Source organism: Simochromis diagramma, unplaced genomic scaffold, assembly GCF_900408965.1.
Source record: "Simochromis diagramma unplaced genomic scaffold, fSimDia1.1 OVJJ01000501.1, whole genome shotgun sequence".
NCBI classification, from domain to species: Eukaryota; Metazoa; Chordata; class Actinopteri; order Cichliformes; family Cichlidae; genus Simochromis; species Simochromis diagramma.
In genome coordinates, this window is record NW_024387320.1 from 422966 (window position 1) to 450239 (window position 27274).

At 40.1% G+C, this 27274-nt stretch overlaps 3 protein-coding genes across 6 annotated transcripts; all 3 read right to left on the reverse strand.

Moving 5' to 3' along the window:
* Positions 1-13728: 13728 nt before the first annotated feature.
* Positions 13729-16157, reverse strand: LOC120717552 (claudin-10). 2 transcript variants are annotated; one of them, XM_040005647.1, is made up of 5 exons: positions 15818-16155; positions 15564-15725; positions 15396-15477; positions 15175-15282; positions 13729-14971 (listed from the first exon to the last, which is right to left on the reverse strand). In XM_040005647.1, exons 1-5 carry the CDS (start codon positions 16047-16049, stop codon positions 14965-14967), a joined length of 591 nt encoding a protein of 196 aa, XP_039861581.1. In that variant the 5' UTR covers positions 16050-16155; the 3' UTR covers positions 13729-14964. The 2 variants fall into 2 exon arrangements, with proteins under 2 accessions (XP_039861581.1, XP_039861580.1); XM_040005646.1 differs by having other exon boundaries at positions 13730-15057; positions 15818-16157.
* Positions 16158-16785: 628 nt separating this feature from the next.
* On the reverse strand, positions 16786-20325 carry LOC120717551 (claudin-10). 2 transcript variants are annotated; one of them, XM_040005645.1, is made up of 5 exons: positions 19976-20325; positions 18142-18240; positions 17967-18054; positions 17722-17829; positions 16786-17631 (listed from the first exon to the last, which is right to left on the reverse strand). In XM_040005645.1, the coding sequence occupies exons 1-5, from the start codon at positions 20205-20207 to the stop codon at positions 17439-17441; spliced, it is 720 nt and encodes a 239-aa protein (XP_039861579.1). In that variant the 5' UTR covers positions 20208-20325; the 3' UTR covers positions 16786-17438. The 2 variants fall into 2 exon arrangements, with proteins under 2 accessions (XP_039861579.1, XP_039861578.1); XM_040005644.1 differs by having other exon boundaries at positions 18142-18303; positions 19976-20324.
* Positions 20326-20736: 411 nt separating this feature from the next.
* Positions 20737-27207, reverse strand: LOC120717554 (claudin-10-like). 2 transcript variants are annotated; one of them, XM_040005651.1, is made up of 5 exons: positions 26686-27207; positions 21890-22051; positions 21733-21814; positions 21540-21644; positions 20737-21434 (listed from the first exon to the last, which is right to left on the reverse strand). In XM_040005651.1, exons 1-5 carry the CDS (start codon positions 26897-26899, stop codon positions 21278-21280), a joined length of 720 nt encoding a protein of 239 aa, XP_039861585.1. In that variant the 5' UTR covers positions 26900-27207; the 3' UTR covers positions 20737-21277. The 2 variants fall into 2 exon arrangements, with proteins under 2 accessions (XP_039861585.1, XP_039861584.1); XM_040005650.1 differs by lacking the exon at positions 26686-27207 and adding an exon at positions 22744-23269 and having other exon boundaries at positions 20737-21644.
* Between the last annotated feature and the right edge of the window lie 67 nt (positions 27208-27274).

Genomic DNA, 27274 nt, shown 5'->3' on the forward strand with positions numbered 1-27274 from the left:
ACCCAACGATTTATGGAACAAGAAAAAAAGGAAATTAGAACTTATAGTCTACTATATTTAACAACCTTTTATGACTGTGCCCTGGCAGTGCTACAAAGACCTCCAGGACTTTAAGGGTTAAGGTACTTAACCCTTTTTTGAGCTGACTATAGCAATACATGCTTTATAAACTTAAAAATGAAAAGTAACTTTTACTAATAAACTATCATATAATGAATTCACTAAAAATATACAACAGTTACACATTTTCATCTTGTATTCTCTCAGTTTCTAGTTTTTATTAATGTCATAGTTTCAAAGGACTCTCATAAATAGTTTGAAACTATATGATCATTAAGTATTACTGTGTCTACTGTATAAAGTGCAGTTAAAAAAAGGAGACAAAGACCATAACACATCCCCACCAAACAGCTTTCTCAAATAGTTTTTAATAGATTAGGACAAAAACCAGCTTGGGTCTTCTCTAGTCCTTGACCCCCCAAACTTAAGACAAAGAAGGAACAGGAAACAAAGAAAGTGTGGCATGCAGCATCCACAAATCAAGGCCAAGTTATTTCAATCACCAAATGAAGCAGCATTTATTATTAATAGCAACCATGTGTTAAACTAAATGCTCTTAAATAGTGGATTTCCACAAACATATGGACGGCCCTGCATATGATCATTATGCAGAAATTTGTTACATTAAAAGAACATAAAATAATGAGATGACCAGCAGAATGCTAAACACAGCAACGAAGCCAACCAAAGTAAATTGTCATGACCTCACAAACAGTTACATACATAGACAGTGAACCTAAACATCAAGCAGGAATAATGACTATCATGGATAGGTCCCCCCCCCCCCCCCCCCCCCCCCTCATATATATATATATATATATATATATATATATAATATAATATAAACTCTGCAGATGAATGGAAAACATTAATAAAATCCTAGAGTTATATTTTGGAGCACTTTTGATTTATTTCAATACGCATCCTGGACAGGGCAAAATCATGGTTTACATGTGGAATCAAGGCGGTCATTTACATGAAAAGGGAAAGACCAGCTCTGAATCGAGGAGGGGGCTTGAGGGTTCATCTTTCACCAATGTTGTAAGCGCAGCCCAACTCTCTGTGAATGGTACCCATCGCCACTGATGAATTTTCATTGATCAATGGTCTTTGATCAGTGGTTGTTGATCAATGATCATGACAATTTGGATATTAATGATCAAGAAACTGAACTCACAGCCTATTGTTCGCCAGTGGTGCTAGTTTTAGTCATTATGCAAATGTACTGTTTATAAAATTGGTGATACCAATACCAATAATAATCCGAAAATTCTACTCTTCATTAAACCCAACTGTCATGGTCCCCATGCCTCTCTGACTGGCTCATGTTTGCCACAGGTTTGTTTTGTTTTATCTCTCTCTCTCCTGCTTGCCTGGGCGGAGCTCATTGTGGGCTCTTGCTCTGGGTCTCGCCCTGTCGCTGATCTGCTTTACCCTATTTAACGCTGTGGCACGGAGCAGTCAGCGCTGGAACGTTGAACCTCCCGTGTTCATGCTCTTAGCTCTTATTTTAAAAAGACTCTCTCAGTGTTTAATGGTGTATTGAATCTAATCGAGCTGTCTCTGTTTAGATCTCCCTGGAACTGGTGGTGGACCCTTACCTGTGATCCCTGAGCGTGTCAGCATAAGTGGGAATCGGAGCAAGAGTGGGTGAGGACAAGTGACTGTGCGAGAGAAGAGGAGTGGCGTAAATTGGACTGTGTGAAAAGTGAGCGTGGATTCCCTCCCATCCCCTCGAGCCCTGGACCACTACCCCTTTCACTGTATATACGTATCACTGTGGTTTCACTTTGTGTCAATAAATTGCCACCCTTTTGACTGCCAGAATGCTGTCTGCGCTTGAATGTATCCGTTAGCCATGACACCAACAGGCGTGGAGCAGCTTTACACACTCTTAAACAAGTCAGAGATAGTTCTACCACCAATCTCCAATGCAGGCCCCCATTTAAAAATAAATGAATAAAAGGTACTTTGATTAAGTGTAGCAGAACTCCCCAATCCAAATGAAGAGTTTTTCTGAATTTCAGTCAACATTTCCAACTGGGGTTTTCAAGATGGCAGCTTGAAGTGAGGTTTTACCAGGGAGTGCTAGCACGCCAGTTAGCTGATTTTACACTAGCTATAACGCGGATATTAACTATCTGTAAGTCTGGGATGAGCATCAGCAACCCATCCATCCATCCATCCATCCATCTTCATCCGCTTATCCGAGGTCGGGTCGCGGGGGTAGCAGCCTAAGCAAAGAGGTCCAGACCTCCCTCTCCCCAGCCACCTCCTCCAGCTTGTCCGGGGGAATACCAAGGCGTTCCCAGGCCAGCCGAGAGATATCATCTCTCCAGCGTGTCCTGGGTCTGCCCCGGGGCCTCCTCCGGGGGAATGCCTGGAACACCTCGCCCAGGAGGCGCCCAGGGGGCATCCTTGCCAGATTGCCCGAACCACCTCAGCTGGCTCCTTTCGATGTGGAGCAGCAGCTGCTCTACTCTGAGCCCCTCCCGGATGGCCGAACTTCTCACCCTATCTCTAAGGAGAGGCCAGCCACCCTTCGGAGGAAGCTCATTTCCGCCGCTTGTATCCGCGATCTCGTTCTTCGGTCACTAACCCACAGCTCGTGGCCATAGGTGAGGGTAGGGACGTAGATCGACCGGCTAAATTGAGAGCTTCGCTTTTACACTCAGCTCCCTCTTCACCACGGACTGACCGGTTGCAGCGTCCGCATTACTGCAGCCGCAGCCCAATCCGTCTGTCGATCTCCGGCTCCCTTCTCCCATCACTCGCGAACAAGACCCCGAGATACTTGAACTCCTCCACTTGGGCAGGAATCATCCCCGACCCGGAGTGGGCACTCCACCCTTTTCCGGCTGAGAAACCATGGCCTCAGATTTGGAGGTGCTGATCCTCATTCCCGCTGCGTCACACTCGGCTGCGAACCGCTCCAGTGCGAGCTGGAGGCCCTCACCCGATGAAGCCAACAGAACCACATCATCCGCAAAAATCAGAGATGAGATTCTGAGGCCACCAAAGCGAAAGCCCTCCGCCACTTGGCTGCGCCTAGAAATCCTGTCCATAAAAATTATGAACAGAACCGGAGACAAAGGGCAGCCCTGGCGGAGCCCATCACCCACCGGGAACGAGTCCGACTTATTGCCGGCAATGCGAACCAAGCTCTTGCAACGGTTGTATAGGGATTGCATCAGCAACCATTTTTTTTAAACAGTCCGACAACATGCCGCAAAGGAAAGTTGTAGCGTCTGACACTGCGGAGAAGCTAATGAGGGAACTAGCATGGGAACCGACATCAATAAAGTCATTGAAGATAAACTTGGACCAGTCTCTCTACTTTTACAAGCGCAAGGCAAACAGCTGGAGGACCATGAGACACGGATAAAGGAAGCGGAGGCCCTGGATGTCAGTTTTGGAGGAGATCACAAACCCAGTGCTGGATAAGCTCCAGTCACTAGAGAAGCGGGTAAAGGAGCTAGCAGATCACACTAATGATTTGGAAAATAGAGGGAAAAGGAAAAATATTTGTATTATTGGTGTCCTGGGGGGCGCAGAAGGTAGGGACCCTATTAGTTTTTTTCGAGTGCTGGATGCCTGAGCTTAATATCAAAACAAAAGCTGGTCGACTTAAAGTGGAAAGAGCGCACCGCACAGCAGCCCAAGTCCGTCCTCTGGACAGAGAGCACGTCCTGCGCTGATGAGACTGCACAACTATCAAGACAAACAGCGGATTATGAATGCAGCATGGGCAATGAGCAGGGACAACAAGCCCTTGAAGCACGGGAACGCCACAGTGATGATTTTCCAGGATTATTTGGCCACGATTGTACATAAACGGAAAAGGTTTTGATGAGATAAAGAAGCGCCTTAGATCCATTGGAGCTGACTATAGGCAGATTTACCCTGCTCTGCTGAAGGTGACCCACCGTGGATCCACTAAGATCTTCAGAGATGTGGCTGAGGTGGAAGGCTTCATCGAATTGTTGGACTTAGCCCCTATGGCTGACGGCAAGTGAGAGTTGGCCTCCATTCGTCGTCCAACTCGATCGTGGATTTCTTTTACTCCACACCTCAAGTAGCTGCCTATGGTTGACTGTTCCTATATATTTCTCAGTTTTTTCTTCCTTCAGACGCTACGTAGTTAACATTCAGTGCCACTATCACTGTTTTTCGCTATGAGGTCGACTACAGTTTGCTAACTGTAGCATGGGAGATGGGTGGTCTCGTAGGGTGTCTTGCATTGAAATCTGCTGCAATGACCCGGTTACTGCGTTCACCAGATATCAACACAATTTCGATCCTCCTCACGTGTTAACCTCTTCGACATGTCAATGGCTGTGAACAAAGAGAAACTTGTAAATAACTCATGAAAGAATAAAGTTACGTTGAAACCAAGCACACCATTATTTTTCTTGTGACATTACCAATAAGTTTGATGTGTCACATGGTCCTCTTCCTATTGAAAAAACAAAAGTTGTATCCAAGATGGTCGACTTCTAAATGGCCACCATGGTCACCACCCATCTTAAGGAGTTTGCCCCCTCACATATACTAATGTGCCACAAACAGGACTTTAATATCACCAACCATTCCAATTTTATCACGATGTATCCATATAAATGGCCCACCCTGTAGAATCATCTTGCTAAATATGGTATGTTATGAGCATTGCTATAACACCCGGGGTGTTTTTCTTTTGGGGTAGGGAAGTATCGTCTGCTGTTAGGAAACCACTACACTCACGATCCTCTGCTTTAGGAGCGGGACAGGGGGTTCTTCTTATTTTTGTTTTGGTAACGTTGAGCATTGTTTCTTCAGTTTGCCAGTTAGCTTCACAAAATTGGTGAACTTAAATGTTAGAAACTCATTCACTGGAGGACTTTAACTGTCATTTAAACCCAACTAGCACTATTGGTAACATAGTCGTATTAGACCATGCGGTGGTTTTCATTCATTGTAACCTCAGGAATGTGGCTCCCTGGGATAGACATTGGCACTTTACCCTTCTATCCTGTATAATCTTGGATTCACAGGTTACCTCACAGAGGAACTTGGACAGTTTTTGTCAATTAAGACACCCTCCACGGATAACCCGTCTTTACTCTGGGAGACACTAAAGGCCTACTCAAGAGGTCTCATTATTTCATATACTAAAGGTAAGAAGCATAGACAAGCAGAGCAGAGGAAGATTTTGGAATCCAAGCTAAAACACACAGAAGGAGATTATCTTAAAAAACCTTCTAAGGGTAAACTCAAAGAAATTTATGCTGTTTGTTCGGCATTAGACTGTCTATTGACAAAAGACGCAGAGACTAAAATTAGATTTGCTAGGCAAAGGTTATATGAACACGGTGGCAAACTTGGGAAATACTTAGTATACCTGACTAAGAAGAAATCAGACTCTCAGAATATCACTTCAAGCAAAGATGTGCTGGGTTTTATAAAGAATTCAAAGAAATTTCAGCTGGCCCGCTGTTGAACATGTACTCCTTTAAAAAGGGTCTCTTGCCCAATTCTCTTTTAGGGAAGCCAATATATCCCTTATACTTAAAAAGGGTAAGCTACCTGAAGATTGTGCCTCCTACAGGCCAATCTCTTTGTTGAATGTGGATCTGAAAATCCTCTCCAAGATATTAGCGAAACGTCCAGAACTTTTACTCCCCTTTCTAATTAACGAGGACCAAATGGGTTTAATTAAAGGGCACAACTCTTATAATAACATGCGTAGGTTGTTGAATATGATCCAGTTCTTCCAACAAAAGTCTCTGCCTGGTACAGTGATTTCCCTTGAGGCCGAGAAGCCTTTTGACTGTGTTGAATGGTCTTACCTGTTTTTTACGCTACACCAATTCGGTTTCAGTGGAAATTTTATAAACTGGATTAAGTTACTTTATAACAATCACTGCTCTGCAGTTCTCACAAACGGGGTGCGGTCCTCCAACTTCCAGATACTGAAGGGAACCAGGCTGTCCCCTCTCCCCTCTGCTCTTTGCCTTAGCCATTGAGCCACTGGCAGAGGTGGTACAAGCTCAGGCAGACATACATGGTTTATCCATGGGACAAAGACAGCATAAGATTACTTTGTATGCTGATGATGTACTTGTTGTGTTCGGCCGGAAACATCAATCCCCTCTCTGGTTGAAACTATTAATAGGTTTAATGAGATCTCAGGCTATAAAATTAATTTCAGTAAATCAGAAGTGATGCCATTGGGCAGTCTAAAACAAAATCCACGGGCCCCTTCTCCATTTCCCTTCACTTGGTCCCCACAGGGCTTTACGTATCTGGGAATTAGGGTCATGCCCGCATTTCGACCAGATGTATAAGTAATTTTACCCCCCTATTTGAGCAAGTCAAATTAGATTTGGAGAGATGGCAGTCCTTACCTCTATCCTTGCTCGGCCATATTGCTCTTCTGAAAATGAACATTCTACCCAGGCTACTTTACCCAATAGAGATGGTTCCAACCCTCTTCCCACATAAAAAACTATTCAAACTCTAAATGGCTGGTGTAGCTCCTTTGTTTGGGAAGGGAGGAAACCTTGTCTTACAATATCCTCGTTATGTCTTCCATCCTCAAAGGGGGGCCTTAATTTCCCAGATATAAGGAAGTATCAGCTGAGCACCCATATGCTGCCGATTGAGTACAACAGCCTGCTCCTGTCTGGTTGGATATTGAGAACTCTGTCCAACTTCCATTTGAAAAAAAAAGCTTTTTGTGGGAAAACTTAAGACCTTAAGGATGTTCTGTAGCAACCTACAAACATTATCTACTGTTAGATCTTGGCGAATGGTTCAAAAACTAGAAGGAAGGTCTCACTTAACTTCTCTTTTCACTCCCTTATCTGACTATCCTCTCTTTCTGCCCAGGTATTTCTACCTTTTATGGCCTAATATACGGGTCTAACCTTATGTCCTTTGACCAGCTACCTGATAAATACAACATTCATAGGCACGACTTCTTTAGATATTTACAAGTGAGGGACCATATCCAAAGGGCAACAACAATACTTAATAATCAAACTGTCTCTAACTGTGAAAAGCAGATATTTCAGCCAAACCTTAGAAGAAAATTTGTTATGGCCTGTTAACAGAATTTGGGGTCACGGACACAACTTATTTGAAGAGGACTTGGGAAAAGGAATTACATATTGAGATTATTGACGAGGTCTGGGAAGAAGCCTGTGAGAATGCTAAATCTCTGAGCATCTGTAATAAAGTAAAGACAATCCAAATTAAAATTCTACACAGAGCTCACATATCACTTTCTCAACGCCATAAATACAATTCAGGCCTTTCTCTATGTGCCCTAAATGTAAAATAGAGGTGGGCAACCTTATGCACTATGGTCCTGGCAGATAATACAACAATTTTGGTTTGTCATAAAGTGTGAACTGGATAAGATTTTCACCACTGACACTGAATGCAATCCATTGTGTATGCTGCTCGGAGTGGCGAAGGACAAAAGGAGGGGGGAGTTTGGAAAGCAGCTCTATGTGCTGTTAACAATCTGCGCAAGGAAATGTGTCCTTTTGAACTGGATCACAGACATGGCCCCATGTAAGACTCAATGGCACCGGACGGTACTGGAATATGTGTCACTAGATTTCCTAACATGCATGTTACATGTTGTTCACGAGTGATGGGAGAAGGGAGCGGGAGATCGACAGATGGACTGGTGCAGCGGCTGCAGTGAAGCGGACGCTGCACAGGTCCGTCGTGGTGAAGAGAGAGCTGAGCGTATAAGTGAAGCTCTCAATTTACCGGTCGATCTACGTCCCTACCCTCACCTATGGTCACGAGCTGTGGGTAGTGACCGAAAGAACGAGATTGCGAATGCAAGCGGCGGAAATGGGTTTCCCCTGATGGGTGGCCGGCCTCTCCCTTAGAGATAGGGTGAGAAGTTTGGCCATTCGGGAGGGGCTCAGAGTAGAGCCGCTGCTGCTCCACATCGAAAAGAGCCAGCTGAGGTCGGACATCTGACAAGGATGCCTCCTGGGCGCCTCCTGGGTGAGGTTTTCCGGGCATGTCCCACTGGGAGGAGGCCCCGGGGCAGACCCAGGACACACTGGAGAGATTATATCTCTCGGCCGGCCTGGGAACGCCTTGGTGTTCCCCCCGGATAAGCTGGAAGAAGTGGCTGGGGAGAGGGAGGTCTGGGCTTCTCTGCTTGGGCTACTGCCCCTGCGACCCGGCCCCGGATAAGCGGAAGAAAATGGATGGATGGATGGCATGTTACTTATTAGCAGTGATGGGAATAACGGTGTTACAAGTAACGGCATTACTAACGGCATTACTTTTTTCAGTAACGAGTAATCTAACTACTTACTATTCCTATCGTTGCAATGCCGTTACCGTTACACATCTTTTTAGAAGTGCATTTTGTTAACTTTTGTCTGTTTTTGTTTTATACCTTGTGAAGCAATTTGTGATCTTTTATCTAGAAATGTGCTATATAAATAAAATTTTACTTACTTACTTTACTTACTTACTAGCAAGAAAATGCAGTGCGGTCGCGTTACTATTTTTCAGCAAACAGACGGTTGAAGCTGTCTTCAGCTTACTGCTTCTTATATCAGTTGCACGGAAGTAGCTGTCTACGTAAGTAATCTGGGCGCTACAGCTTTAAGCAGCTAAGCGCTCCCGCGGAGGGCAATCGTTTTCTGGCAGACGATCACTTTTGGCACAACACCTGGAGCTAGGGGGGCAAAACAATCGCATGTGTGCTGCTGTTTGACTGAGGAAGAATAAAGTAGTCGTGGTAAGCCAATCACATGACCACTTCAAGATTACAATGCAACAAAGTGATATATACCAGTTTTTAAATTGTGTTGATAGGCCTCGCAAAACCAGAGTCATGATAAACAATATATACGCGGCGTTTTTTCCTCAATAGTTTCGTCACGTTTACTGTCTAAGGACAGCGCAGCAAGCACTCTCTGCTTATGACCAAAAAAATTTAAAAACAAAACAAAAACAGCCCGTTTGTGTTGGTGGAAAAATGCACCATGCCGACCAATTAAAAAAAATGATATGGCAACATGACATTTGGATGTTTAGGAAGAGGGGAAGCTTTAGGCGTGACGGAGAGAGAGAGAGAGAGAGAGAAAGAGAGACAGCAGAAAAAGAGAGAGAGCGAGTTTTGAGATGTGAGAGATTTGTGACGTTTAGCATGTTTGGAGTGTGCAGTTAATGTGTTGTCTTGTGTAGTTAGTGTGTAGTGTTGTGGATAGTTTTGTGTTGTGTGTCAGAACAATTAGGCGACTGCTGAATGAAAACAGGAGGAGTGATACGCCTGCTGCTGTCAGACCTACAGGTATCAGGCTGTGATGTTCCCCTTTACAATGGACAGAAATAGTTTTTTTGGAGTCGCACAAATAATGTGTGTGGCATCTTATTGAATGCAGAACAGCTGATTGTTCAGTAAATAGTTTGAAATGGTTATTTTTTTAAAAAAAGGGGTAAAAGGTAAATGGCTGCAAATACCTTTGTTGTTTGCAAAACTTGTACATATGATTTTAAAATTGAAAATTTATATTTGCATTTAAAGTTATGAAATATGATTCAATAAACATGTTTGTGGTTGTTACAGTAAAAAATATAACCTTTTTTACTCGGATTTCATGTTTTTTGTCTGATTTTAGATCAATTGAGTTAATACAGTATGTCAAAATGAAAACATAACTGTAAATTCAGACACGTGAGGCTGTGCTGAAAAGAATGATACCAAACAAGGCAACGTAAATCGTTTTTAAAGGTGAAATGTAGGGAAAATCAAAAGTATAGTTAAAAATGGCCAATTACACCCTGGACCCCAGATGGTTAAACTTTTTTTTATAAAGTAACGCAATAGTTACTTTTCAAGTAATTAATTACTTTTAGAATCTTGTAACTCAGTTACTAACTCAGTTACTTTTCTGAAGAAGTAACTAGTAACTATAATTAATTACTTTTTCAAAGTAACTTGCCCAGCACTGCTTATTAGGGACAAGAAGTTTCATAAAATATGGGACCTATTTATGGCATATGCCGGTTTGGATATTTCTGCTATTTTCTCACGGGCCCTGGTATAATACAAGCATGTCGCTGCTATTTTACATATGAGTATTGCTAATTGTATGTCACAATCAAAGTGTCTGGATTTTCTTTTTATTTATTTGTATCCTTGAGCCGGGTTGTTTGTTTTGTTTTGTTTTGTCTGTTTTGTTTTGTTATGTTTTTTTGTTTTGTTTAATGGTGGTGTTATTGTAAAGTTTAAAACTTAATAAATACATGGAAGAAAATAACATTTCAAACTGATCTCTACTGCTTTGCTAAATAAACAACACAGATGTTACTTAAATTAAAAGAAGCTAGAGGCCCTCCCAAACCAAGCCAGACATGCTTTTGTGATATGAGCTAGTAGCTGTAGTGGTGTTTAGTGGTATTGGTGATTCGTGTTGGTATTACGGAATCACGGAGCTGGTTTTCAGGGTATTTCGTTGGGCTGTCAGATTACAAATCAAGAAATTTACATTTACTATTATTGGCAGTAGATTGATGTGGGCAAATTTCTGAAAAAGAAAAGGTGCAGAACAATAATTTCACCTTGAGCGGCACCTTCTCTTCCTGCAAAGACACTGTAAATAAGGCCCCCAGAAACAAGTAAGGTAGAGCCTCCTCAGCCAATGACGACACCTACTCCTATTTCAAACCTGCCAGTAAATACAAGAATATTTTAAGTGTAATTCTCCCTCATAGAAAAAAACAATGATCTAAATGTGAGTCATCGAGAACGCAGACTTATCATATATATATATGCTACATACTTCTGTTCCATGTAGTTTGGATCTTCAAATTCAGCTGTTATTTTGTTTCCTGAAACAATACTCAGACATTTATTTAAATATTAAACAGTGCAGTATATAACAATGTGACTCAGTTCACCCAAATTTTTGTCTTGCCTCCTATAAGGTAGTTCATTCCTCCGGCAAAGGTTACTCTTGCATTAGCAAGCTCGGACCCTCCGATCTTAGTGCACTTCATTCCAACTAAGACCAAAACTGATCCAAAGAAAGACAGGATAATATGGATGATGATAAGAGCCCGGCACATGTGACAGAGTACTAATAAATCTAAGCTCCTAAACAGTGTCCCAGAACTGTCTGCGCTTAACCCCCTCATTAGCTACTGAATTCAGGCAGAAAAACACACCCAAACACAGGCAAACATGAGAGGACACACTTGGTTATATCAAAACATGTTTAACCTTTTACTGTCTGCCATGTGTTTTGTAAAGATCACCTTGGTCATTGTGTTTGTTGTTGGTGCCCAGGCTTCTGATGGAATGGCAGGAGAAGGCTCATTACGTACTTAGATGGTAAATGATTATTATGATACAAAACTGTGATTTTAATTGATTGGTGATATTCACTAAGTAACTGGGAAATGAAAAATACTTTATTTTATTATGTATATGTATAAGTTAACTTTTTATTATGATATATATTTCAGGGTCGCAGGGGGGCTGGAGCCTATCTCAGCTGCCTCGCGACACTGAATTAGATAAGCGGAAGAAAATGTATGTATGTATATATCTTTCAGTAATAGTATTTGGTTGTCTGAGATTAATGTGAATAAGAAATCAGACCTCTTTGCACGATATCCAAAGAGTCATCAGTGTAAATACCCTACACAGTACTATGCTGTGAGTATAGGTTCCAGGATGCCAGACCTTCATGCCAACTTCACAGAGTCTGACAGTTTGGTCAGGAACATGGATAAGTAGCTCACTGGAGGTCACATTGTAGAGCTCTGGCAATGTTCCTCCTGTTTCTCCTCAAACGAAAGAGCAAATGTCGGTCCTGCAGCTGGGTTGACACCCGTTTCCCTGTCGAGCCTTCTACATGTAATGACCAATCTCTGGGTATATCCTCCACATGCTCGAGACTTTACTGGCAAACACAACAAATATTGTAGTACCAATTATTGATGTGCAGTCATCAAGAAGCTAGACATTTGTGCAAGCTACAGTCAGGAGGGATAAGTAGAGAGTGGCAGTCATTGTTGCAAAGATTGTAATTTGTAAGTTTTTCTCAAAATTATAAAGATATTTTTGAATATCAGTTATGAGTTTATAAAATCACACTGGACATCAGTATCCCCGCGGAACACACAATATCTTCTATTAGGATGTTGTGAGCTACTTTATATATGTGTTGTTGCTTGGTTGATAATTCTTGAACTAATGTTGCATAACTTTCTGGTCTGTTTGGCAAGAGAGTGACGGGCAAAAGTGAAACAGCCAGACAGCACAGAAGATAAGATCATATACAGGCACATAAAGAACAGATGTCAGAGGATTCCTCGACACAGACGCAAGATCAGAAATAGAGTGGTGTTTAGCACTCTCACCTCATAGCAGAAAAAGCTTCTGGTTGTGTGTGGTGTTTGCATATTTGACCAGCTCCAGTACCTGATGTGCGTTTTCTCCAGATACTCCAGCTTCCTGCCACAATCTAAAGACATGAATGTCAGGCTAATTGGTGATGCAAAGCTGGCTGTGAATGTGAGGTAGATAAAGTGCTTGGAGTGTAGAGAATAAAGCTTTTCACTCACTATGTGTTTATGTGCTACTCTGGCTCTCTTCCATGGTGTGTTTTTTGTTCTGTCTCCTGCCCCTCACCCCTACTAAATGGCGACAGATGGCTGCACCTACCTGAGCCTGGTTCTGCTGGAGGTTTCTTCCTGTTAAAAGGGAGTTTTTCCTTTCCACTGTTGCCAAGAACTTGCTCATTGGGGGTTATCTGATTGTTGGGAATATATCTGTATTATTGTTGGATCTTTACCTGAAAATATAAAGCACCTTAAGGCAACTGTTGTTATGATTTGGGGCTACATAAATAAAACTGAATTGAAAGTGCTGTATGAATGTATGGTTAAAGTGTGACCTTTAATTAAAGTCACTTTGAGTTTGTCAGTAACATTAGAAAGTGCCACATAAAATGCAAGTATATTACATGACGCTGTTGGTGCTTCTGCTTTGCATGCGCAAGCACAAATGCTAATGCTAATGTTAATATAACAATAAAAAAATTCAAATCCATTTATTCTTAGCTAACTGAGATTACCTGAACTGAGATTAAAATAGAGATTTAGGGTTTAGGCCAAGGGGTCATAAGATTGTAAAGTCACCTGAGCTGCCATTTCAATAAGTGTGGGAAACACTTGCATGTCACCTTCAGATTCAAATATTTTGTCAGGATCCTGGGTCTCCTGACCCAGCGTTTTTAGTTATTTGTGATTCTTGTATTTCGTACTCGTGTGATTTATTCTATGGTTTCTAGTCTTGATCCCTTGCCCTTCATGTTTCTCTGTGCCCCCTCTGTTCTGTGTAAGTCTGTGTTTCTTGGTCTGTGTCTTTGCATGTTTCGAGTTTCTTGTGTTTTCTGTCACTCTGTATTGTGAATTATGTTCTCATGGTTGGTCTTTTGTTACTCCCTCGAGTCTAGTTTCTTGTGTTCCATGCTTAGCATTTCCCTCTGTGTATTTTGGTTCTTAGAGTCCTCTGCTTTATGGTTTATGTCTCTGTGTTTCTTAGTTGCTGTCTCCACCGTGTCAAGTTCGCGTCTCTGTGTTATACTTCCTGTTTTACTTTGAAGGTCTGTGTCTTATGTGAATGTGTTCTACTTTGCTTCCTTGTCTCGTCAGTTCTGATTTCTCCCAGCCGTGCCCTCCTTCTGTGTCCTACTGCCCTCATTACTTCCCATTGTATTTAAACCCTGTGTTTCTCTGAGTCAGTGTCACGTCGTCCCTCATGCTGTGTGGATCTCCCTGTGTCTCCCTGTGAGTTTAGTTTGTGATTTTTCCAGTTTAGTTTAGTTTGCTTTTGTATGCTTTTTCCCTGCCAGCAAATAAAGCTGAGTTCTTTGTGTTTAAACCTCGTGCCTGAGTGTCTGCATTTTGGGTCCAACTCCTGCCTGCCACACAGCGTCTCTTGACATATTTAAATTGTTATAGCTGTTGTGTTTTCATGTCTTAGATAAAACACGACATAAGAACTGAGTAATGTAAAACCTAAAAAAAATAGGTGTGTAGTTCAGCTGTTGTAAACCCTTATTATGAAGGAATTTTTGACCCAGACCATACTGTGCAGGTATAGAATATGAACAGTATGTGAAGTTCAATACATTATTTGCTCGTACCAAAGACAGACAAAAAGTAGCCTCTCGTTAAACAAAATTGCCAACTCATTACTCTCTATTGTTTTATTGTCTTTAAGAATAAAGATAATTTCTATATAAACTGCTTCAAAAAAAGTACAAACTGTGTGATTAATAAAAGTAACCAGAAGGAAAAAATGGTGTGTTCGATACTCAAAATTCCCTGGGGAGGTACCCCTCAAAACCCAAGTTCAATGTGTTCTCCTCAATATGCAAACAAAACACCACCATTCATACGCAAATGTGCACTTTACATTTCTGTTATGCTTTATTGATTTTAAATGATGCACCTTGATGCAGATGCAGGGAAAACACAATTTTGTTTCATGATAGTGGAAAAATTAATGTAGTAAATATGTCATGTCCTGTCATGTCACAGTTGAAAGCTTAAACAGCTCTCAGAAGTAGCTTGAAGCTGTGTTGCCATCAATAAAAAAAAATTCCATTGTTTCAGGATGCCCGTATTATTATTAGTAACACTTTTGGTTTCATAATCACGAAAGTGTTGTAAAGACAAATACTTGATTTGACATTTAATGACTCTCAAAGTAAAAACACACATTCTTTGTGAAAGAAAAACAAAAATAATTCTGTGTAGGTTAGTCACACATATGAATAAGTGACCGATGTCTTGGTGACACTGTTGATCTCTGAGATGCTACTGGCTCTGCTGCTGCTGATCGTCCTTGGTTTTTTACTCCTACTAATCTCTGTGGAAGCCAAAGACACAACGCTTTTTTGTGTTGGAACAAAAGTGTAGGCATCTTGGAACTGATGCGTAGCGTACCTCTTTGAGCTGTCAAGGTACAATTCCGAAAATGAATTCATGACTCTTATTGTGTATTGCAGACTGAGGTTGGCTAATTATAAAAACAACAACAAACAAACAAATGACACAGAAGCGGTATTTTACCTTGAGTGACACCCTTCTCTTCCTGCAAAGATACTGTAAATAAGTCCTCCAACAATAAGTAAGGTAGAGCCTCCCCAGCCAATGAAGACACCAACTCCTATTTCAAACCTGCCAATAAATACAAGAATATTTCAAGTGCAATTCTCCCTCATAGGAAAAACAATGATCTAAATGTGAGTCATCAAGTACGCAGACTTATCATATATATATCTGCTACATACTTCTGTTCCATGTAGTTTGGATCTTCAAATTCAGCTCTTATTTTGTTTCCATAGTAGGAGTAAGCAATCATAGAACACATCCCTGAAACAATACTCAGACATTTATTTAAATATTAAACAGTGCAGTATCTAACAATGTGACTCAGTTCAAGCAAATTTCTGTCTTGCCTCCTATAAGGTAGTTCATCCCTCCGGCAAAGGTTACCCTTGCATTAGCAAGCTCGGACCCTCCGATCTTAGTGCACTTCATTCCAACTAAGACCAAAATTGATCCGAAGAAACACAGGATAATACAGATGATGATAAGAGCCCGGCACATGTGAATGTCCCCTGTCCACAAGCAGAAAAAAAGCGGTTAAAGGGACTAAGTTCACTGGGTTTTTATCATTAATTTACGGTATTCTGAGGGACGGTTTGCTTACAGTTCAGTGCCAGCATGGAGGGAATTCCCTTGCAGTCAGATACTCCAGTTGAATCAGATATGCAGTCCTTCCACAGGTTGGAGTAGTAGTTTGATGTTGCCAGGACCACGTTGCTGACTTCAGACCAGGTCCAGATATCTGTTGGCATTGTGGAGCAGACCAGAATCCATCCACACACACATACTACAAAGCAGCCTATCTCCATGTACATCACCATGGTCCTATAACCCATTATTGCTTCAGATTTCAGCACCAAGACAGACTACTAACAAATCTAAGCTCCTTAACACAAACCACAGTGCATTTTTTCCAGAACTGTCTTCTTTGAACTCCCTTCTCACGTGCTGAATAGAGGAGGGCATGAAGTGGCACCGCCCCCCTGAAGAAGTCACTTAGATACGTGACAAAACATTTCTCTATTTGAAACGCTACTTGAGAAAGAACAGTATAAATAATAAATAAATAATAAGCCTTCTAGGATTTCATTACCTGAATTATTAGTGATGCACCAATGAATCCATACTATTCACATACTTAACCTTTTAATGTTAATACACATCTACTAATATATTATTATTATTATTATTATTATTATTATATTAATAAAACTTATCAGCAGTATAAAGTTCACTAAAATCATCTCCAGCTGCAAAATACAAGTAATATACACACTAATTAATTAACAGCTATGATTAATAATGTAATTTATACATTCATTTTTTAATTATATTTTGAAGTCAAATAGCTTGCAGGATGATGCTGTTGTTTATATAGTCAAAGAATAAGGAGTCAAAATAAGTTTTCTCATTCAGAGAACATTTATTTAAGCCATTCAAAATAAAGTTTAAAATCTTGTACAGTGCCACTTTTCATCTGTTGACCTCTGTATAAATACACAGGTTTACACATGACCATGAACATTGTGGCCATTGTTTTCCATGCATGTTATAAGCCCTCTATCTTTCATCTGTTTTTTTTTGTTTTTTTTAATTCTCCAAGTCCCCTTTATACACACTTAAACACAGACACACAACTACAAGAGAACACCATAACATGTTATGTCTCAGACTGCACCTGTTTGTTTTGGAAAGATCATTTTCGTCAGCATGGCTGTTGTTGATACTCAGTCTCCCGACGAGAATAGTTTTAGTTTTGTGCACCATTGAGTTGTTACTTTACACATAAAACAAGGAGAAGACTCATTTCTTTGGATGAAATGCATAATAATTGCACTAATATCTTTATGAAGGTGTGATTTTGCCAATAAAATATTGGACATCTTTATCGAAGGTTTAAACTGAGCAGTGTAGTGGTGATCAAAGTGATATTGATATATTAATTGATATATACATCAGTTCATCGTCATAGGTGTTTCAGTGAGATTCTTAATGACAGAAAATGCTTTTGGTTAAATCACAGCAATTATAACATAAGTGTAAACACAAGACTATGACAACTACTGGTACAAACACAAGACTAAGACTGCACATCTGTTTTATTCACGAGGTGAATATGACTGAGTATGAGGCGATCTAAAGGAAACAAAACATGACAAAAAATTACTTTCCTCCTATCTACAAGTTTAACTATTGCAGTGTCTGTTTGAGTTAAAACAGACCAACTAGACAAATGCATCTCTGTCTGAGGGTTTCGTTGGTGTTGCCTGAAGCTTTGAAAGTTGGGCGCTTGATCGTCCTGAGCCCATATAGTTAGACCCATACAGCTTGGAGGGTTTGTAGTATCCGGAATAAATGGTTCTTCCTCTGGATGGAGGCGCCATGTATGTGTGAGCATCACAGGCTTGTACTACTCTGCTGTAAAATTCAAAACATTGATGATGTTAATTATATGATGTAGTGGTAGTAGAGACAAGAAAAGGGATTAAAGTGGAATAATTTAGGTACCTTTTTCTGCGGATTACTTTATACACTGTCACAGCATAAAGAACAGCCCCGACTAGGATGAAAAAGCCTCCTGCCAATCCTAGAAAAACTGGAGATCCTAATTCATATCTGGAAGAAGTGAAAGGACAAGGAGAAAATCATGCTATCATTTAAATAATATAAGTTACTACAAAATTTATAGCAGATATGTCTATAATTTGAAAAGATTTTATGTAAAATGGTGTATGGAGTGGAAAAAGCAGTACCGCAAAACTCCTGATGCGACCTTTCGAGCAAAAGCTGTCCTGGCAATTCTGTTGATGTATAAGCAGTAGGCAGCAATGTCTGACATACCTGCGTGAAGAGGTTTCGGTGAACAGAGGGAAAAAAATGATGGCAAAACATTTACAGAGAGACGCACGGCGTATGTTCAAAGCTTACCACCAACAAAATGAAGCACTGCTCCGGCAAAGAGCACTTTGTCCTTGGTTTTGTCAGATCCGCCGATGTAAGTGCACTCCATCCCAACAAAGCAGCACACTACAGCAAAGAATCCAATAGTTAACCCGCACATTAGCAATCCTCTCACTGCCTGCACGTAATCTGTTCAAATCAAAAAGAGTTCAGAAAGGAGAAAATGAGAAAAAAATAATAAACAACAAGGGGTTGATATGAGAATCAAATCAGACCAGTATAAATAAAACAGCTATAAAAACAGCTGTGCAGTGCAGAGATTGTGATCTACAACGGTTTCTGCAATGTTTTCTCAGATTTGTAAAGATTCAATCAGCAGATGCTTGGTGATGCTTGGATGACATAATGCTGCACCAAGTCTTTTTATTTCATTGAATCTGGGAGTCAATAAAAATATGAATAAATCCCTCTTTTGGATATGGTTGAAGAATATTGTACAAAAGATGATCTCTTTTAAGTAAGTATTCTTTAGCAGTCTTCATAAAGTCCAGAATATTTGAAGATTGAATTTATAGACGCAATAAGAATATTTTTAAACCCATCAGGGTACATTATATATTTTGTTGAATCCATCCAACCATCCACTTTCTTCTGCCTATCTGATACATGGTCATGGGGAGACCATGACCTTCAATCAACTGACTTAAGGAATATGGAAACACCTTAATTTGGGTGTACGTAAAAGATTCAAAAGTTTTGGTGCTCAGTGTTAAAATATAGTGTTAAGTCTTAAGGTCTGTATTTTAGGCATTTATCCAGATGACTGTAATTTAGCTCATACAGAGAGGAAGATGGTTGACCTTTACTTACTCCAGGCCAAACGGTGTAGTGCAGTATGCTGGAAGAATTGTTGGTGGCCCCTCTTTGGTTAATGGGGGGCCATTGTTTAACCATTGTAACCAATGGTTAAATAATGTAACATCAAGTTTAGTTCTTGAGAAACTGACCTGTGTATTTAGGAAAAGATCTTCAGAATTTTTTGACATTTGGAAGATGTTTCTGGATCTATTAAAAAATGGGGAAGTTGAGAAGGTGGCGAGAGAGTAAGGTAATGGAAAATATGTAACTAAATTTGGGAATGTATACCGTAACCTGATCTGTTTTTATTTTGTATTTTGTTCTTGGTTGTTGTTTTATTTGTTTGTTGGTCTTTTGTTTGTTTCAGTTTAGTTGCTTTTTTTGGGGGGGGGGGCTATTTCTTTTCTTTAGTGTCTTGTGTTTTTATTGCTTTCTTACTGCCATATGTTCAAGAAATTTAAAGTGTTGGATATTTATGAATACAAAATCCAATAAATATATGTTTACAAAAAAAATTGGGTGAAGGTAAACTTTTATGATCAGCTGCCACTGTCGCCAGAATTGGAAGTTTAACAAAATCAGAGCCAAGTCATAAAGTGAGCTCACTGAGAAAGCTCTTATTTTTTATATATTCAAAGTTAGCATTAGCAAATAAAGGTTAAGTATATTAAAGCAAGTCTGCAGGGTATTTTATAGACGTTTCTATAAATTCCCAAATATCTGACCTTTTTTTCTCAAATGAGTTATAGTATCACTTTTAGGAACTGGTGCAAAGTCAATGCAACTTTTAATATGGATCCAGAACAACAGCATGCTCTACTTGTTAATCAATAGCATTGCAAAACTAGGCTATACTATTCAAAGTGACAGATTAACAGACAGAATTATAGTCAGGAGTATAATTATTTGAAGAATGAGACTTAAAAAAATTACTAATGACTGATCACCTGACTGCATGTACATAATCTATATAAAAATTATTGGTGAGGCAAATGCAACATACAAGCAACATTCCAGAGCACTGGGTATTCCCTACAGTTGGTCACAGCCGCAGAATCTGTGTAACAGTCGCTCCACAGGTTGGACCAGTACCAGGCCACTTTGATGATGTACGAGCCTCCTTGCCCTCCGAGTTTGGTGATCCTCCAATAGTCCATTGCCATGGTGCAGAGCACAAACAGCCATCCCAACGATGAAATCAAGAAGCCAGATATTTGGATCACACGTTTTCTCATTGTGGAAATCAAGAAGCCTGCTAATGCAGGTTTAATGGATTGTGCTGACCTTAGAAGAAGAAAATCTATTGACGTCTACTCTGGCTCACTAACTGTTCTACTGCTCTAGATTCAAGTAAAATGTGGCCCGGGTGTCCATTTAACTACGTCATAAGTGTCATGTGTTGATGAGGGCTCTGTACCACTTCATGCTGTGTTTACTGTAAACTTTTTGGATCATACCTTCTCCTGTAGATATTTCAAACGACTGTATTGATTATTGCTGTAGCAATATTTAGATGTACTTAAAAGGCTTCATCATGTTTGCACCTTGCTCGTTTCTCTAGCATATTAGCACATAATTTGAATAGGAAAGGGAAGATGACAGTAAGAGAAAACAACAGAATAGCTCATAATAATACTCTGTTGACCTGAGGTAATCACTTAAAAAAAAACACAACAACCCACAGACACAGAATTTGCTGCAACTTAGTTGTATTTACTTTAACATGTTTTAACTAAACAGAGCTATGTGCTAAGGAACCAAGAATGCTCATAATTCGCTAAACATTTCATCATGTTTTTTTTACCCTCTACAAGTTTGTACATTATAAAAGTTGTTTATGGTTACGTCATATTCAACAAGATAAATGGGTGTCTGTCATCATTTTAATTGCGGTGATTACAGATTAATGACAGACACGCAGAAGCTACATACAGCTAAAGACATAACCAACAAAACCAATTTTGTACATAAATAGAACGTGCTCATCGCCATAAAAAAGCTCCAAAAATAGAAAATGATGCAAGCATTTGATTAGAAATCTCTGTTGTGGGCCAAATGTTTTTGATTTATTGATCCCCCCAAATCCAGAGAGTAAACTGTATCATAAAAAAAAGAAAAAAAGATCCAGCTTCAAAAACCATGTAAGGATTTGACACTGATTTCCTGGTGAGATATGAATCAATATCAGTACATTCAGCTGTTGTTTGACCAACACCACAAAGTCACATAGACTGTGCTATAATTAACAATTAATATATCTTCTAGTACCCAAACGTGGCTTTAACCAAAAGTGTATTCACATTTGTCACACATAAGCATTCTTATCAAAGTGCTGGATCCTGGAGGAGGTGCTGTTGTCTGGAGTTAGCCTCTGATTTACAGACTTCGCCTGCCCTTTTGGGTAGGAGGAGATACGAGAATGTGAGGCAGCGCCTCTGTAGATATAGTTTACCTCTCTTTTGCTGTGAAGAAAAAGACATAGCTTCATTTTTACATGCCAAAAACCAATATAATTCAACAAACAGTGGCCTGTAAAATGTGCTCATGCGTAAGTCTTACTTACTAACCTACTGGTAAAAGAACCTGCAATTGAGAAGCATAACATGGCGCCCCCGAGAATACAGAGGACAGATCCACCCCAGCCAATAAAGAGAGCAGCTCCAAGTTCATACCTAGAGACAAACAGTAATATTTAATGGTAATGTTTATTAATAAGTCAAGCCACATTAAAATACTCTGTAGGGCAAACATGCTCCTTACTTTTGCGCGATAAACATTGGATCAAAAAATTCTGATGTTATCCGGTGCGCATAGATGGAGCAGGATGAGAGTGAGCACAGGCCTGAGTAAAAAGGGAAATGTTAATTATCTTAAACTGCTGAATGTGCTCTTGCTCAAATGGTTCATCTCTACTTACCACTAAGAATGAAATGCACACCGGCAAAACAGGCAATCCTCGCTTTGTTTTTGTCAGATCCTCCAATTTTTGTGCACTTCATTCCCACAAGGGCAAATATAGACCCGAAAAAGCCCAGAATGACGGCGGAAATCATGAGTGCCCTGCAAGCTATGAGGTAACCTACAGGCATAAAACAAAAATCTTACTACTTAAATGCACCCACAGGAGTCTTTTTGCACTATGCTTCTTTTTTGTGGTCTGGACCACAAGGTCAATGAGCTACTGACCTCGTGGCCAACTTAACACATCAAGTAAGAAAAACAATTTGTCATGAGTAACCTTAAGTGGTTTCTGCTACTTTGTGTTAGTGTGTCTGCTTCTTTGGGTGAAAAAAATGCCATTGAAATGTAATTTCGAGGCAAACATTAGCTTGGAAGCTAACCACTGAAACTAGTCAGCCGTGAACAAAACTCCCTGAGGTTCCCAGTAAATCTTCTTTATTGTTTTCAAGTTCTGAGAACTAAGGCTAAACATTGACATATTAGACGGTAAATGAGTTGGAGACTGGCTTTAGGGTTTGAATTATTCCGATGTAGCAATAAGCTTCAACGTGAATTTTCAAAAAATGATTTAAAGATAAAAAGAGCAGAGGTTTAACCACATTAAGGAAAATGAGAAAGGATCAATAAAAACACAGAAAATTAGGTTAAAAGAGCATTTGAAAAGTCTTAAGATGCTATCATATACTATGGTATTAATAAGCATACTAACATATATATACACACACTAACAATAAATAAACAGAAGTTGAGACCAACAGTTTAAATTAATCCAAGATAAATGATAGGTGTATAATAAGAACAGAAGCTGACCATCCAGTGCCAGCATCGAGATAAATTCTTTGCAGTTGGATACTCCTGTTGAATCAGTCACACAGGTCTTCCAAAGATTTGACCAGAAGGAAGCTGTGGTAATGACTGATCCATCATCTGAAGACACCTTCCAGTAGTCAGTCGGCAAGGTAGAAGACTCCAGTATCCACCCAGCAGTAGAGAAAAAAAAGGCAACAATCTCCTGAAACATGCTGCTCATAATGCTGAGAAGAATCCTCCACTTTACTGTGGCTGGCAGTTAAATTGATGGGACCTGAAATGCTTCCCTGAGACTTGTTGAAAATGTAGCTAGGCTCTTGGCACAAGTAGGTTCAATGGATAGGCTGTGATTACAGTTAATGTGTTGTGAACTGTTATACTGGGAAGGGAGGAGTTTGGCCTTAAACTTCAACAGGTGGCCAGTGGTCCTTTATAGTGTTTTCCACCCACGGTACACGTCACTGTGACTCGCAGTCCTGCTGTTGGTGACTGAGAGTCCTGAAAAGTTGAACTGCGATGATCTCACAAAAGGGTTTAAAATTAAGCTTAGCACACATCCTCAAGCACAGTTTCTAGGTAGCTGCAGGTATGTGTGTGTTTTATGCGGACTGCAGTAGACACGAGGGGCACTATTTAAACAGTTTTATTAATAAGTAAAAATATTGACGACATAGTAAATTTTTTTTTACATATTTAGAGCAGGATTGTTTGCGCAGAGTCGGGCAGGGCAGGTGTATTAGTTATTATTGATCTCTGGCTCTCTTCCACAGCATGTCTTTTGTCCTGTCTTCCTCCCTTCACCCCAGCTAGTCACGGCAGATGGCCGCCCCTCCCTGAGCCTGGTTCTGCTGGAGGTTTCTTCTTGTTAAAAGGGAGTTTTTCCTTCCCACTGTCGCCAAAGTGCTTGCTCATAGCGGGTCATATGATTGTTGGGTTTTTCTCTGTATGTATTATTTCAGGGTCTACCTTACAATATAAAGTACCTTGACCCACATAGCAAAATTGGTATGGCCCGGATCTGGCACACACAATGTGCTTACACATGGCCCACATACCGCAAAGAATGACGGCCCTTTGGTGGCCCAGATCTGGTTTGCCAGAGGTGGCCCAAACATGAGCCAGCATAAGGCCAGTTGCAGACACACTGCTGGCCCTGTGCTAGCCCAGAACAGTTTCAGCTCTGGCCCCAGATGTCAGCCTAATGTGTACCTTAATCAAGCCAAGTAATAACAACATGTGCCTGAACACAACAGTGCAAAAGTAACATGACGAAACTCAATGAATGGACTGATTCTTATATAGCACTTTCCTACTCTCTCAGATTACTCAAAGTGCTCTATACAACATGCTCATTCATCCAATCACACACCTTCTCTAAACTGAGCGCTTCCTAACTACATCCATACACATTCACACTCTTGACATGGAGACTGGAGGATCCAGGGATTAAACCACTAACCTTCCGATTAGTAGGTGACCTGCTCTACCGCCTGAGCTACAGCCACCCAGTGGTAAACGTGAGCAAACTCTCACTAGGTTTTGGATAAAGTGTACACTTACAAACCTGTCAAACCTGCATTTGAAACGTTGGTTACCACAGCAGTATAGTATTGCAACATGGCATTTGGGTCTTCGAACTAAAATAGGAAAATAGGAACATAAATAGTGCCATTTTGCCAGAACTGGCCCACATCTGGTTGACATACACCCTCCCATGATACCAGCCAGTCAGAAGTGCCAGCTGGATGCCAGATCTGGGGAAGACCTGTTTTCTATGAGCCTGGGCCACATAAACCAAACCTTAAGCGGGCCAGATGTGGCACGCCATCACATAAACAGTGCCATCTGCGCCAGGCCTGGCCCATATCTGGATGACATACCACTTACCATGCCAGAAGTCAGCCCGCAGTGCCGACTTGACACCAGATCCAGGCCAGACCTGTCTGCTATGTGGGGAGGTGACTGTTGTTGTGATTTGGAGCTGTATAAATAAAATTTAATTCATTGAACAAATACAAACAAACATTTTAAAAGATACCTTATATTTTTCACCTTGCACTGGGAAGTCACGATCAGTAGGCAACAGTTACCACCACTTCCTCATGCACTTAAAATAGCCGCATTTAGATAACTTATTAACAGCATGCCATTCTCTCTGATGTCTTACCTCAGACGAATGTCCCTTGAGTCAACAGAAATGTGTTTATAGGAGATAAACAAAAGGGGCGATCAGGGTGTCTTTGACAAAGGCCAACTGAATTCAGTATGTGAATTACAGCTCCACCTGGTGGCTGTACACTAGTATCTCCCACCTTCATATGGAGGGACTAGTTGTTTAGATTTGCATTGCAAACAAGTAAAAATGACTTTGCCAAAATTTTAATGATAAACTTTCTTAAATTGTTGGTGTACTGTTACATTTTATGTCAAATAATTAAAAAAAAAAAGCTGATTCTGAAAAAAATCAGGAAAACTATTAAAAAAAGAGATCAAAGTCCTTTAAACTCGCTATACACCCTCTCCAAAATGTGAGCAAAACCAACAATTAAAGGGAAATGTGAATATCAGGTGAAGATCACAGACACCACAAAGAAATTTCAGATAATATTTGCTGAGATGAAGGGAAAGAGATGACCGTGTAACTATAAAAGAGGAACAGGATTTACAGAATTTACATAAAGGCTTACCTGAGAATCTATTTAATATAGTTAACATATAAATTGTTCAACACAACTCTCAGATACTCATGAGACATTCTTAAAGTAGGTGCCTTGGACATGCAAAATTAAAAATTTAACTCTTTGGAGTTTTTTTCCCACCCATCCTTTCTGGGATTATTGTTGTCGATATTTTGTAGAATGTGGAAAAATAAATATGAAACTGGTAATACTGATAATATGTGGCAAACAAACAAACAAAAAAAGATTAAACATAATTAATTTTGGTATGTTATAGACATAACTTAAATGCATTTTCTTTGAATTTTTTTTTGTTTCTTTCCATTGTGAGATCTGAGGGTAAGTAAAGCATTTTAGTTATTTTAGTATTTTATGCTTATTTTAGACCTATGCTGTCGTTTTCTGTCTTTCTCGCCTGTTAGTGCTTACATGTCTTGGGTTATTTCCCCTGTACCTGGACCCCAGAGACACCCAGTTTGACATTTCCTACAAAGAGGTTACACATTTACACATTTTTTCCCCTGTTTTTTCTGTTATCAAACTGTTCTCCCACTAGGAGCTCAGTCTTGAGTGGAGTTTTTTTTTCTCCTCTTCTTACCTCATGTTATGTAGTTTCGTTGTTTTTTTCCTATCAGCCTACCTTTCTGACATGTCTCCCCAATGTGATGTTTGTGTAAAGTTGGTCAGAAGGTTCCTTTGTAAGTGCGCATGCGCCATTAGCGTGCTGCCTGCTGTAACCCTAATTTCCTTCGGGATTAATAAAGTATTCTGATTCTGATTCTGATTCTGATTTGCCACAATCGGTCTCTGAAATGCAAATTGTCAATTGAATTAACTGTTTGATTGCTTTGTATTAAGGGCCCATTTTAATGGAAATCAATCAACTGTACTTGTCGCTTGTCGTGTTACACAATCTACTGTGACAGATACTGAATGCATGCTTCCATGAAAAAGAAAACAATAAAAAGTGCATATCTTACAAAATCCCATTAAAAAAAAATTACTTCAAATACATTTTTGAATTTCACCTTTTAAAGAATTTTGAAGACTTTGCTGATAGATTTGCCAATAGACAAAAAGTGACACATTTGTTTCACTTAGTCACCACACATCAAGAATATTTAAAGAATCAATTCCGCAGTATCCACACTGTACCTTACCATAAATTTATAGCTCAAAAAGATTATCAACATAATGCATGTGTTATTTAACCATAAACATAAATGTTCTGGCTGTTTGGGAAATATAAGATTTCTGATCTAACCTTCTAGCTGTAAGATAGTATGATGTGGTCTGCAGTGCAGAGATCCAATGGCATTTCCAGCACAGTTGTTCCACAGACCCTGGAGCACCCACGTTGCTGTGATGACTGAGGAAGCCCGGCTGGTGGCCCTCCATTCATTGGACACTGTGGCACCGATAGTGGCTCCTAACCCAGCCACACCACCGAGGAATGCCAAAATCTGCAAGCCTGACATTTGGGTGGTTAAGGTATGTTAGCAGTCTTTTAGTAGCCTCAAGAAAGAAGAAATAAAAATCCTTTCAGGCTAGCAAATTACACCGTGGACATGTGTTTCACTGAGATGATTAACAGACAAAACATCTTGCCTGCACATCCAGAGCTGAGGGGTGGACGCAGGTGTCTGAGAGTGAAAACGTAAAGGAAGTGGGCAGTTAAGCATTACATTTTGAAAGGGACTCTGAGAAAATCTCACTTAGTTTGTCCAGGTTTCCATCTGTTACTGTCAAGTAACACATTAACATAAAAAATAATAAAAGAGTAATCAGTAATCCTAAAAAAATGAGAGTCAAAGTGACAAAGTCCAGTCCTTGTTCATCTGTTTCTGTTTAGC